The sequence below is a fragment of the Sinohyriopsis cumingii genome, chromosome 6, assembly GCF_028554795.1.
Source record: "Sinohyriopsis cumingii isolate HCF-2022 chromosome 6, ASM2855479v2, whole genome shotgun sequence".
NCBI classification, from domain to species: Eukaryota; Metazoa; Mollusca; class Bivalvia; order Unionida; family Unionidae; genus Sinohyriopsis; species Sinohyriopsis cumingii.
The window spans coordinates 88,157,093-88,171,516 of NC_142966.1; the positions used below are offsets into that span (position 1 = coordinate 88,157,093).

Here is a 14,424-nt window from a genome sequence, read left to right on the forward strand (position 1 = left end):
GACATTATTCCTTGTACATACATCCAAGACACATTTATTTATACATTATTCCTTATACGGATATCCATGACACATTTGCTTATACCTTATTCCTTGTACATACATCCATGACACATTTGTTTATACGTTTTTCCTTGTACATACATCCATGACACATATGTTTATACATTATTCCTTGTAGATACATCCAAGATACATTTGTGTATAAATTATTCCTTGTACACACATCCATGACACATTTGTGTATACATTATTCCTTGTAGATACATCCAAGACACATTTGTGTATACATTATTCCTTGTACATAATCCAAGACACATTTGTGGATACATTGTTCCTTGTACATACATCCATGACACATTTGTTTATAATTCCTTCTGCATACATCTGTAACACACATTGAACCATATGCACTATTCCTTGCAATACTTTGATAACACATTTGTGTTTTCATTGATCCTTGTTCATACATTTATACTACATTTGTGTATATATTATTACTTGTGCCTACATCTATACCTCGTTTGATGTGACATATTTCCTTTAACAAAGACTAGATTTCATGAGTTTTGTATACGAGGCTGGTGCATAGTAGGAAAGAGGCAGACATGTCCATACTGCAAGGAAAAAGTGGATTTAAAAAGAATGTTTCCAAGTCCGTATCCTTTCATTTCTGATAATGCTAGTATTTCTTCCATGGTAAGCCCACAGTGTAGATATGATGTCAAATTGGGGACTATAAGATATTTGCTTACATTTTGTCTGTATTGAGGAATGGTTTATCAGTCAGCATGACTGCTCTGGAGGCCTAAGTGGTTAGAGCGTCTGCTTCAGATGTGGGGAGATCGCTGGTTGAACCCCAGCCAAGTCATACCAAAGTCATACCAAAGGCTTATAAAAATGGTACAAGCATCTGCCTTTCTTGGCATTCAGCATTAAGAAGTTAGCATTAGGACTGGTCAGCCAGGTGTCAGAATAATGTGAATGGATGGAATATGATGCTACATGCCTGTAGCATGATGCCCCAGTCCTAGACATCAGTATAAACTGCCACATTGCAGACATCATATCAGTATTATTCAGATTGTTAAAGCTATGTTAAAAATCCAAAAACATGCATCATAAAGCAAGCGTTTGTCATTAGTGTAGAAAGTACGATTGTTTTTGTCTTTTCTGATTGTGATACATATTTATCATTTGTTTAAGATCCTTATCTTACAGATATCAATCTTTTTTATTCATATGTAATGCCAGAATGTAGAACAAACATACAGCAGTTTAAATGAAAGTTCACAGAGACACAGACTCAAGCATTTCAGTGAAACCTTAGTGTTTGTGACCTTGTTTATTGGTTGATGTTGGTATTTAAATTGTTATTAGCTTACCTTGTAATTACAGGCCAGGTGAGATTACATTGCCTAAAGGCCAAGCGAGCTTACCTTTCCCTAAGGCCAAGCGAGCTTACCTTGCCCTAAGGCCAAGAGAAATTACCTTGCTCTAAGGCCAAGTGAGATTATGATGTGTTGTTGTAAAGATTGTTATTCCTGTCATCCTTTCCATCTATAAGTTTGATTCTTACCACTTGGGAGGTAATGTTTTTTAAAATAAGATTTTGATCAGACTTGAAATATAGAGAACATGTCTACATTTGTTGAGTAGATAATAAGGAAATATTACCCAAAGTGAAGTGGGAAACTTTATATTGTTATGAGTGGCAAAGCCATGATTGGAGCTGGCAGAAAGAGAGATCGATATTTAGGTGTTATGTAAATGTTCAAATATGACTGTTTCTTCCCCTCTCCCCATTTTTCCTCCCCATTTATTTGCTGACAAAGGGGGAGACAAAATCCTATCTATGATACATTCTTTAAATTTGTTTCAAGTCTGCTTCATTTTATGCCATTTTTGAGGTTGCTATAAATGATGAATTTAAAGATTGAATTTTTTTATATCTTTGATGATTGCTGGCAAGTCATCATTTTTAGTAAAACTTCAAAAAATATGCCTATGAAAATACATCAGTTCAGTGTAGACACACTAACAAATAGTAAACAGTTGATAGATAGGTAGCCATTGGTTTATGTCTTTATTTGTTATAGTTATCAACATCCGGTTTTCTTTAACTTTATTCTAGCTGGGACAGACCACATGTACTGTATGGAAATTTTCTTGATTGGATAAGATACCTTGTTGCTTGGCAACCAGTCATTATACTTGCAGTTCAGGGAATAAATTGGAGTTTAGGATTAGAATGACACACATAATTGTTGGTTTAATATTAAATATATGATTGTTAGTTTAATATAATTTTAATTTAATCCTTTTTTTTCTAGCTTGTCTCTATGAAGTAGAAGTAAGCTATTTTACTACCCCATCATATTTTCACCTGTACATGTCTATATATATATGTATGGCCTTACTTCATCTCAGCCATTCATTATGGAGTAGATTTCCTTGTGTCTACTTCCTGGGGAGGGGGCTAACTTTGTGCATGTGTGTACATTATTTGTACATTCTTCATTAAGTTTCTGTCATTAACTCATAGTCACATAGATTTTTTGCACATTGTGTGCACACTGCTAAATTTGTAACCTTGAATCACAATTATAGGTCCTAGTTACCAGTATTTCATGATTCACTGATGTAAGAAATATGTTTAGTTTGTTTCTGTGACACTGTTCTTTAAGGATCATTAGTTGATTGTATATGTGACTCTGTTAGCACCACACTCATACACAGAAGTCACAGAACAAAAGAAGTTCACTGTGACCTGTATTTCACATTTTACTGTCTTAGTTTAAATTTTGCTTTTAAATCATGAACACATAGGTTTTTTAATGCCATGTACATCTGTTCATTGAAGAATCATGAAATTTGATGACGGAATGAATCAGGAGTACAAAACCGTAAGTGCAGAAGTGGGTTATTATTGCACACATTTTATGCTTCATTGACTTCAGTTAAAATTTTTTGTTTCATTTTCATTTGTCAGACGCTGCTCGTGCTAGAATTATGAATTTGATGATGATATGCGTCATTGCTGGTACAACACCTTTACAAAAGAAGATCACTGAAATATTTCACATTTTATCCTGGCTTTGTTTACATTTTTGCATCTATTTTATGACAACATTAGTTTTTTGGGATGCTGTATGCATTCTATCCTACCTAAAATCAGGAAACCTGGTAAGGGAATGAATGTATTTTGATAAGCACTATATGCTTATTGCAAAAAGAAGTCTCTATAAACTCTATTTCATGCTTGAGTGAAATAGAGTTAATGACAGGTTACCTGTAAGTGTGAATGAATAGGTATTAGTAAACAGGACTGACCGCTTTGGTGGTTAGAGCATCCATCTCGGTTGCGGGAGGTCGTGGGTTCGATCCCTGGCTGAGTCATATCAAAGGCTTACAAAAATGGTACTAACAGCTCCCTCGCTTGGCGCTCAGCATTAAGAGGTTAGTGTTAGGATTGGTCCACATGTTGTCAGGATAATGTGACTGGATGGGACATCATGCTACATGTCTGCAGCATGATGCCCCAGTGCTAGACATCACTATAAACTGTCACACTGCAGACATCGTAGCAATATGACTGAAAAATTGTTAAAGCTACGTTAAAAATCCAAAATCACACACACACACACACACACACACTCAGTAGACAGGACTGCATGCATTTTATTTTAGGCATGAGCTATGATCCTCATTGATACATGAACTATGCTTTTAATAAGTAGTCATACAATACTTGATGTCACTCCAAAGTTGCTCGAAGTCTGCATGTTTTCATTATAACATTAGCTTAATTGGTTAATCAAGTTAATTACTAATGCATGAACTATGCTTTTAATACTGGTTGTCACTCCAAGGTTACTCAAACCTTTGATGGGTAAGAATGGATGATTGCTTTTCCTCAGCTTTAATGGCTAACAAAGTTAGTTGCTGAGTTACTGATGTGATGCTGATCTATGCTTTTATTACTGGTTGCCACACTCAAAGCTTGCATACATCTCAGGAGACCTCATCTAGCATGGCTAATGGAAGTAGTTTTTGAGTTATTGAGCATAAACTATTTTTAATAGTAGCTTTCACTTCAGAGTTGCTTAAAGTCTGCATTATTGTCATGTTAGCATTAAATGAAGTGGTTATTCAGGGTAATTACTTTTGCCAGAACTGGGTTTTTAATACTAGCAGTCACTCCAAGGTTACTGAAAGCTTGCATGTGTCTCACAGACTTCAGCTATAGTGGCTAACAAAGGTAGTTACTGATGCATGAATGCTGTTTTTAATACTGTCACTCCAAGGTTACTGAAAGCTTGCATTTGTCTCACAGACTTCCGCTGTAGTGGCTAACAAAGTTAATTACTGATGCATGAATGCTGTTTTTAATACTGTTACTGAAAGCTTGAATGTGTCTCACAGACTTCAGCTGTAGTGGCTAACAAAAGGTAATTACTGATGCACGAACACTTTTATATACTAGCTGTCACTTCAGTGTTGCTTAAAAACCTGTGACTACCATCCATGCAATCTAGATTCTTCGTGTGGACAATGGAAATACCTTCTAAAGATATATATATATATATATATATATATATATATATATATATATATATATACATACACACACAATTTGATGAAGGAAAAACATTTCTTTTGAACTGAATATTGTACCTCTTTTCTGATTTCATGTAAAATAATGTTTTTTTGTTTGATGTATTTTGTGCCTAGTCACAGAAACCAGCGATTCCTATACCTTGATCACTTTAGCCTGAATTTATTTTTTTCAGCATGATAATTAATGTATACAGTGGATGCTGGAGACCTGAAAACTTTGTGGTGGCAGGCTTTGCAATTATTGATTACATTCAGGCCCAATGATATTAATTACTTCCCATGGACAAATGGGGAGGCATACATTTTGTTTTGTGCTTTGTCATAATGGCACAGAAAGATGTTAGTAAAAAAAATATTAGTTGTTTAATAAACAATGAGGAAAATTAATTTTGAAGTACACTAAATGCTTGAATATGTTAGAATTTTATTTGACATTCAAAACACTACAACTTTGTATTAAATTATTTCTGCATTTTTTGTGTATGTTAAATTCCTCTGTTGTTTTGATTTCTTTTTATGTTTATGGAAAATTATTGAAATAATATTTAGCCATTCTTGTATATACATCAAAGAAAACAAAATTTGGATTTCTTGAAACTGTTGTTTGATCCACATTGTTATTTGACTTTTGTCATCCATGCTGTCTTTTGGAGACATAGTGTTCAATTTATGTTAGGTAAATCCATCACAAAGTCCTAAAATGTTGCTTCATGACCATACATGTACTTAGCAATTTGAAATTTTTTATCCTTGAACACAGAATTAGTGGGAAGGTACACGCTAATGGTGTTTTTATGGACTGTTATGACTTTACTGACTTAAATAAAGTAACTGAAAAGAGTGAAAACCAACAAGTTTTGTAAAAATAACAAATAATTTATTCCCCAGGAAGACGGAGTGAAAATTTAAGAAGAACTTCCAGTATTGTGAATTAAATCCCAAATACTTATAAAAATTCTACCACAAGTCCAAATTTATAAAGTTCCAATTGAACTCCAAATAATAAGTTCCAATATTGAATGTGTTGATGTGCCTGTGGTCTCTAATGTGCTGATGTGCTAGTGGCTGGATTGAGGCAATGAACTAAGAGTCTTTTGATGCATCACAGTAGTATAATCCAAAAATGTTCTTGCCTGAATTCACTATAATTCCAAATTAATGTCTGAGTCCAAGAATATTGTTGATGGGCACTTTCTGTTTCCAGTGAATAATAATAATAATAATAATAATGAGCGCTTTACAACATTAGACAACACCTAAAAGATAATAAAACATATAATGATATGATTACAAAAACAAACACCATGAAATTAGAAAACATTAAAAAACATGCTGAGAATATTTAAGATAGGAAACATTATTAGGTCTTTAAGTTTGTTTTTGCAGTCGAAATAAGTGAGTTTTGAGAGCTCTCTTGAATGTGATCACTGTCTTTATGTCTCAGTTCAGTGGGCAATTCATTCAACATTGCTGGGCCCTGGTATGCAAAAGAATGCTGTCCATATGACTTTGTTTTCAACGTGGGAATAATGAGTATACGATTGTCAGAAGAGGAGCATAAGTATCTTGCTGGTGTGTACACGTGTGTAATAATCAGAACCAATACATTCACTCAAATGAAAAACTGAACACAACAATAAGATTGATACTGCTTCAGATGTTAAGGCAAGAATGAGCAATTTCTCAAGTAAACAACCATATTAAAAAAGACCAAAGACATAATAATTGAGCCTGGATGTAGATACCTATCTTCTCATTGGTATCGGCAATTCTAGGAATTTCCAAGTGGAAATTTGTTGCTCTAGACCCAGACCCAAATAAACGAGTTTACCTCCATTGATAATCTGAATATTTAACCCACACTAATAGAGAAATATTAGCTATGTATTCTGTTGCTCACAAAATAAATGCCCCTGGTCATTTACACAGTGAACTTGACTTTGGACAAGGTCAGGTACTAAATACAAATGTGTATAACATATAATCAATAAGTAAAGCCAGCAAATAATACAAATTAAATACACATAACAGGCCACCGTTTAGAAACATGGACAGCTGTTTCAGCTTGAATGTGGAGTATGAGTTGCTTTAAATTGAAAAAGTAGTAGTCTTCAGTGTCATGTAGATAACATTTGACTTTTTTTTTTGAAACATACCTTCTTTACTGATACTTTTAAGAAGTTAAGATGTGATATAAATACATAATCTGGAATTGTTAAATTTCAAATGGCTTGATCAATTATCATTTCCAAGAAATGTCAAAATACCAGTGTCTGTTTATAAAATGATTTTTGTTTTTCTTTTGCCTTTTGCCTTTTTGCAGCCTGCTTCATAAAATAGACAGTAGAAAGAGTTTTCTTGAATTGTGCTACAAAATAATTAGTTGCAATTTTGATGGATCAGTCAGGGGACAGCAAACATATATTTTTTAAGGATTGACTATTTCATTATTTTTAATCCTGAGTTCATGTATTTGTTTGCGTATGTATTTTATGTTTTTATGTTTCATTTGATATTGATAAATGAATTTGCTGTATGATTATTTTTTATTGGTCAGCAAAAATATATCAGGTTATTATACATACAGTGTCTGATATTTTGGGATAATTAGCTACTAGTGAGGTTCATTTATGAAAAGGATCTTTTGAAAACCCAAGTTCTATTGGTCCTAATTGAAATGGTGCTGATATGACATGGCCACCATGACAGCCATCTGGAAAATCTTGTTATCACTATCCTGAATTGATGGTTATATTCAAATTAGGTTTTCTCTAAAATGCTTCTTATGATGTCTGTTTGGTCCTAAATGAAAATGGTGTCAATCTGATATCCAGTATGGAGACCACAGCAGCCATCTTGAAAATCTTATCACTATTCTATCACACTGACAATGGGTTTTCACCACAAGACTTTTTATCTAGTTGGTCCTAAATGCAAATGTTGCTTCTTGTGTATCCAATATGGCTACCATGGTAGCTGTCTTAAGTATGTTATCACTATTACTCCTGAATAAGGGGGCCCCAGGTGGCCAAGTGGTGTAAGGCACTTGCCTATACAGATCACTTGCATATTCAACCAGTCCATGTGAGTTCTAATTCCAGCTTGACCAACATGGTTATGTGAGAAAGTTTGCCAATAACTCTGGGTTGCTGGTTCTTTTTGGGATATTCTTCCTTTTCCAGATATACTGGCTGTCATGTTTGGTTGTATCAGCACAGTTTTTTTACTAAGAGCTTCTGATAACGTATAGTTGGTTGGAACTGAAAATGGTGACAATATGGCCACCAGATTGACTGTATGGAAAATCTTATTATATCACCTAGATGGTTGGTCACACTAATATAGTGCTTTCTCGAGAAGACTTCATTTGATGTCTTATTGGTCATAAATGGAAATTGTGTTAATCTGATATCTAGTAAAGCCACCCTAGCAGCCATCTTTAAAATCCTTATTATTACTCATCCAGAAACATAAAGTTTTATCAATATGGGTTTTTCACCAAAGGACTTCTTATAATGTCTTGTTGATTCTAAATTAAAATGGTTTGGAGTTGATAATTAGGGAATAAATTTTTTTAATAAAAGTCAGCTTGCCAGGGAGAATTGAACTTACCCTTGGAAAATTTGAACTTGCCCAGCATGAGTAAAACAATAAGATAAAATAGGGTATATTTAAAGGAAATCACATTATATATACTGAAATATTTGTTTCCTTTGTATTGCTGTTGTCACCTTACAAACATATGCTGATATTTAAAATTTATCTTAAAATATATATGTAATTCGCATGTGTAGATAAGTTGATTAGAACGAGTTAGAATGCAGATATAGTTGGATGAACAAAAGAAGGCATGTATATATGTGTATATATATATATATATATATATATATATATATATATATATATATATATATATATTTAACAGATAACAGGATAGATGGAAGAGATTTTGGAAATATCTTCATTTTAAGAAGGGATAGAATTAGAGCAAGACTATTAGTAATGACTTATTCAATTCAAGAATTTGTGCACACATAATTTATCTATTTACTTAACAATTATCATGTAGTCACCTTAAGATCAGTGACATGCATCAAAATATTTGAGAATATGACTTTTGAGTGTGATTTTAGAATGCATAGCAGTTTGTATCAAGTCTCCTGTAATTATTACATAAGCGGCATATCATAAACACTGCTTGTGGCTGCTAAGTTTTCCTAACATCAATCGTGCTTTAAATTAAATCCTTCTGGTACAGGTAAAACCTGTTATAACGCGATGCTCAGGTCAGCTTGGCGATGCTTCTGGTCCGAATAAATAATATCGCGATATAAGCATGATTGCGTTAACAAATTTTTCGAAAAACTTAAAAATATCAGTTTTAACTAACCTCTCGATCATGTTTTGTTCGTTTGTTTTGTCTGAACTTGATAGATTTTCTTTATTTTTGGTAACAAATATAACGGTACGTTTTAGAAAATCTCTGAAGTTAAGGCAACTTTAAACGCAGTGCTGGCATTAAAAATCTGCTCGAGATTTGAATAATCGGCTTTTCCAAGAGCATGTATTAAGAATGTTAAAAAGAGATATCACCTTAAATTAAATAAACGAGAGCCATGCTGCCATCACGTTATACGCAGAATTACACTATAACGAATCGCGTAATAAAGGGTTTTACCTGTAGTTAATCATTATGGATGAGTGCCTTTTGTTTCCAAATAATACATTTGTTGGCAAAGCTGGGGTGGTGATATTGCTGCGGCACTCTGGAGATTGCCAAGAACTACTTGGGGTAAGTATCAGGGTCAGAAACATTTTCGGGGATATCATTATTGTGGCCCTGGAACCCAATTTGTTATCAGATTCTATGGAAAAAAATTCAACCAAAACCAGGTGAATTTCCAGTGAACGCGATTGATCAAGCTTGCCATGCTTATTACTTCTCATGTAAAAATAAAGATTTGCAACAACGACATATCACTAGGTCATATTCATTCACACACTGAAGTCAATAAAAAGAAGAATATAAGAGAGTCAATTGCCTAATGGTTGATAGATAGGTTATGAGTGGTAAGTTAGTGGTGATAGCAGGCAATGAATTGTCTGGTAATTAGTAATGGAGTCGATTTATTATAGTCCAAGAGGATACTGGAAAGGTTGGGCAGCGATTAGCAAACTCGTCGATGCAGCAAGTGTTGCGCTTGGTGTTGCCACATTAATTGTCCCGACAGGTAATATGGCAAATTTATCTACTGCCACCTTAATCGATTCAACATGAAAGGTTTGATATCAGCACTCCCAACGAAGTTCATCAGATATCTTGTTTTTACCTCATGACACTAGTATAACTGGCGCATCAGCTCAACGCAAACGACTGACTCGCACCTACAAATACACAGCAGATACAAGGAAGCGGAACCATTATTGACAAAAACAGCATATGAATTCGTAGTCGTGTTTGAATGAATTATGGTTGTGTTAGAGCCTTTTCAACAACCTCAGCAGGAACAACAACGACAACATTAAGAACAAATTTTTGCTGGGTCGCATAACCTGGAGTTGCCACAAGAATATTCTGAAGACGAGTATCAGCTGGACAATAACATAGTGGAATTGGCAACTCGGGAAATCTTTTTTATGAAGCTTAAATAATTCACATTAAAGTGAATCGCTATTTTCCTGGATGCAACTATCAGATCATTAGGATGCCATAAGTTTAAGAAATTGTCAATCGTCGTTTCTAAATTACATTGTTCATTATCTCAAATTGAATCCTGTCTAATTTAAGTCTATTTAACGCTTTTATAATTTTAATGACTCATTTTTGGCCCTGTGGTCTTCTAATATTTCCTTGTAATAATCGACTTTTTATTGCTAGTTGTGTGGCGAGATATTTTCACTAATTTTACTGATAAGTGAATATTTATCAAAACGCTAAACAACACTTGTAAAAGACACTAGTGATATTGATTGGGCAATGGTAACTGTATAAACAGGTGTATAGTTACGCATGAACGGTATGTTATCGATCAGCTTCGTGTGGCTGTATTTAGTAAATCCAGGTTGGGCCTCTGGCAAAGCAAGAAAATAAAAGGAAGGGAAAACCCCCAGAACTAAAATGAAAGAAATAGATATCCCTTATTGTGTTTATAAGGCACAGAAATTTAGCAGTCATCAGCGCCAGTATTTTTCCATTGAGCTTATAATAGTGAATTTAAAACTGGTCTGTCAGAGTCATCAATGCCAGTATTTTTCCATTGAGTTTATAACAGTGTATTTAAAACTGGTCTGTCAGAGTCATCAATGCCAGTATTTTTCGATTGAGCTTTTTTGTGATATTTAAAATTGGTCTGTCAAGAGTAATAAGCGCCAGTATTTTCCACTGCGCTTGGAATGGTGTATTTAAAATGGGTCTGTCAAGAGTAATCAGTGCCAGTATATTTCTATTGAGCTATTTCGTGATCTTTAAAATTGGTCTGTCAAGAATAATCAGTGCCAATCTATTTCCATTGAGTTTGGAATAGTGTATTTAAAATGGGTCTGTCAAGAGTAATCCGTGCCATTGAGCTTTTTCATGATATGTATACTTGATCTGTCAAGAGTAATCACTGCAAGTAGTTTTCCACTGCACTTGGAATGGTGTAATTAAAATTGGTCTGTCGGTCATCAGTGCCAGTATTTTCCCATTGAGCTTTTTCCTGATATTTAAAATTGGTCAGTCGAGAGTAATCAGTGCCAGTAATTTTCCATTGAGCTTGGAATGGTGTATTTTTAATGGGTCTGTCAAGAGCAATCAGTGCCAGTATTTTTCCATTGAGCTTTATCGTGATCTTTAAATTGGTCTGCCAAGAGTAATGAGTGCCAGTATTTTGTCATTGCACGTAGGATGGTGTATTTAAATTTGGTCTGTCAGTCATCAGTGCCGGTATTTTTCCATTGAGCTCACAATGGTGTCTGTTTAGTTTAACACTGATCAGTACATATCGAAAAAATAGTATATGAAACATCAGCACATCAGCGGCCTGTGTGTGTGGGGGGAACGCATATGCCCCCACCCCACCCCAAAAAAAATACTGGGCACGATGATCTCCCTTTAGTGATTTATTAAAGAAATATATTTGCTGTATAACGAACCAAGAAAGTATTAGCGCTGTTATCTCTGCGATTGAAAAATTATAAGAAAATGACATGAGGCATCAACTTGATCCTGAAAAAATCGACAACAATTTTGAAATGATACAGCAGCGGCGGCAAAAGGGTGGATATACGCTATGTGCAGAATATCGATTTATCAAATTACTACAATGCACAATTTAAATGTCCCTTGCGCTAATCAACAATGATAGCGCAGTTAAATTTGATTTCTGGCAAGTGCCATTAAAAAAAATTAGATCAGCACTGTCTCGAGAATATGAAACATCAAAGGCTGTAGGTGTACGATTGGGACAGTTAAGGAAACTTGTAGCAGAATGCGATGCATTCCAATGCAAGCAATCGGAATCCACAGATGATGAATCAGAATCGGATTGTAAGCACCTGGAATACAGGGAATCTAAGCAAGTGGTTATTTGGGCAGTGTGAAACTGGCTCAAACATTCCCCCTCCATGGCCACGGAGCGACAACGTCGCCAGCACAAAAAAAAATGTATCCACGGGCGACAAAAAAATATTATAGACTGCCTATGTCGTGAAACTGCCCGCCGTAAGGGACAAAAAAAATTTTTTTTTTGGTAATGGTGACGAAAAGAAGTTAAACGCGCGCTATTTTTTATTACTCTGTTCCAGTCGTGTAGTTATTTCTGTGGTCATTGCTATCCATGCAGATTCTAAATGTAGCGTTGGAACACCGTGCTTGACCGCTTGTCTACGTGGCGACTCGTGAAGTATCTCTCTCTCTCTCTCTATCTGGAAGCTGACGGTATCTCTGGACACATTTCTCTTGACACTATCTTTTAGATACCGATGATAAATATCACTGATTGCAGCAAATTCACTATCTGATAGTACACCGTCGTTTAACCCTGTTTATATTATCGATGATATATTTATACACGCATTTATTGCTGCCCACGCTATTTTTGCATGTTCATGTAGTTTCTTAGCCGCACATGTTGAGTCATTTCACGATAATATTAAGTACATCAGCAACGCCGAGAACAGCGACACCGATTCCTATCACTGGCGATATCACGTACGTTGCTGATAATGCGCCGAGAAACGTCTTTGTTTCAGCAACCAGCGCGGACACCGCATATACAATATTGTCGATAACGATGATACGTCAGCTATATCACTTTTTTATTATATGCTCGTGGATGTTTTGCCAGCGACGCCTTCCACATACACATTTGACTGTATCTGTAAGATCGTGTGGGATTCATTGACATTATATCTAATACTAAGTAATCATTTGAGATGTTCATGCTACGAATTACAGACAGCACAAGTACGTCTCCGCAGTTTTTTTTATCTTCCTGATCCAGTATTAATATTTCCTCGGTATCTTGAATTAGCATGATTGACACGGTTCCAGAAAATTCATCAGTTGAATGACGCCATGGATATATCGTAAATATACGAAATTTTGCAGCGCCTAACATTAAGATCCTATACATTACGGTGGCCCCAGCAGTATGTCGATGTTGTTGTTTTGTTCTGAAGATGTTGCTGATTCAGACCTCACCGTGTGTACGGTGTTGATGATAGGAACCGCATGAATTGCATCATCTTCAAATCTTTATGATTTTTTGGCGATGTCATCGAGCCTTATGCAAATTTCGGCGAGCTTAACATCGACGAGCATTGGATTCCAAAACAAAATCTACAGTGACTGTATAAACTGTATTATAACTTCGAAGATTCGTAATCGCAGCCACGTTAGCATCATACGTTGGTTAATTGACCACACATTGTCGTTAAACGTATTACTGATTGTGGTGTCGCTGTCGTCGACGTACTTGTAGCGAAATCGTCTGCTGCTGGTTCTCTCAGAATAACAATTATATTTATGTAGGGGGCCCCGAGTGGTCTAAAGCGCTCTCCGTTATGGATCACTGCCATCTCACCTCTGTCTGCGTGGGTTCGAGTCTCGGATTCAGCTAATGTGGGTATGTAAGAAAGCTTGCCAGTAGCTTCTCGTGGATCGGTGGTTCTTACCGGGGTTTTCCCGGGTTCTTCCTCCACCATTAATACTGGCCGTCATGTTTAGCCTATCGTGTGCTTTAAAGGAGACTAGAAATAAAAATTTTCCTTTTACATATGTAATTCTCTACAAATTTTAATTCGACTGTCATGTTTATAAATTAAATATCGTAAGCGGGTAGTGATTTTATTGCATGGAAGATACCACGATTCTGTAAATTGCCGAGTTTTTCCGAGTTTTCATGAGACGACAGATCATGTGGTACCGTGACGCAATACTAGCCAGTCCTTGAATACAAACATAAACATTGGCGAGCGAGGCAGACGGAAGGAGACCACATTTGGGTTGCACATTCAAAACTTGAATCTGCAGTCTGATATAATAGTTTATGTACTGTACTGGTCAGTGCTAAAAGAAATTTTTTAGGTACAGGCCCCGGGCTGGTGACTTAAATAAACTCAAGCCCTGACTGAAATTCCACAAGCCCGGACAGTTCATACCTGTCAACTCTCAAGCAGCAGCAGAGGGGGCGAATCCCACAACTTTTAGAAGCCTCCAAACGCCGAAATAAGCCCTTTAAAAAAACGCGATGACGCTTGTAAACGCAATTGTTGCCGTTGTTGCTGCATTTTTGTTGTTGTCGTCGTCAGAAGGGGCTGAAT

At 35.6% G+C, this 14,424-nt stretch overlaps 1 protein-coding gene across 2 annotated transcripts in view; it reads left to right on the plus strand.

The window, feature by feature from the left end:
• The window catches only part of LOC149797395 (E3 ubiquitin ligase RNF121-like), a 55,699-nt gene extending 46,106 nt beyond the window's left edge, over nucleotides 1–9,593 (plus strand). For both annotated transcript variants that reach the window (XM_089962172.1, XM_089962171.1), the window contains 2 exons: nucleotides 558–659; nucleotides 2,135–9,593. In XM_089962172.1, coding sequence (XP_089818298.1) covers nucleotides 558–659; nucleotides 2,135–2,255 — 223 coding nt within the window. In that variant the 3' untranslated portion in view covers nucleotides 2,256–9,593. The remainder of the gene's footprint in view (nucleotides 1–557; nucleotides 660–2,134) is intronic.
• Nucleotides 9,594–14,424: the final 4,831 nt, after the last annotated feature.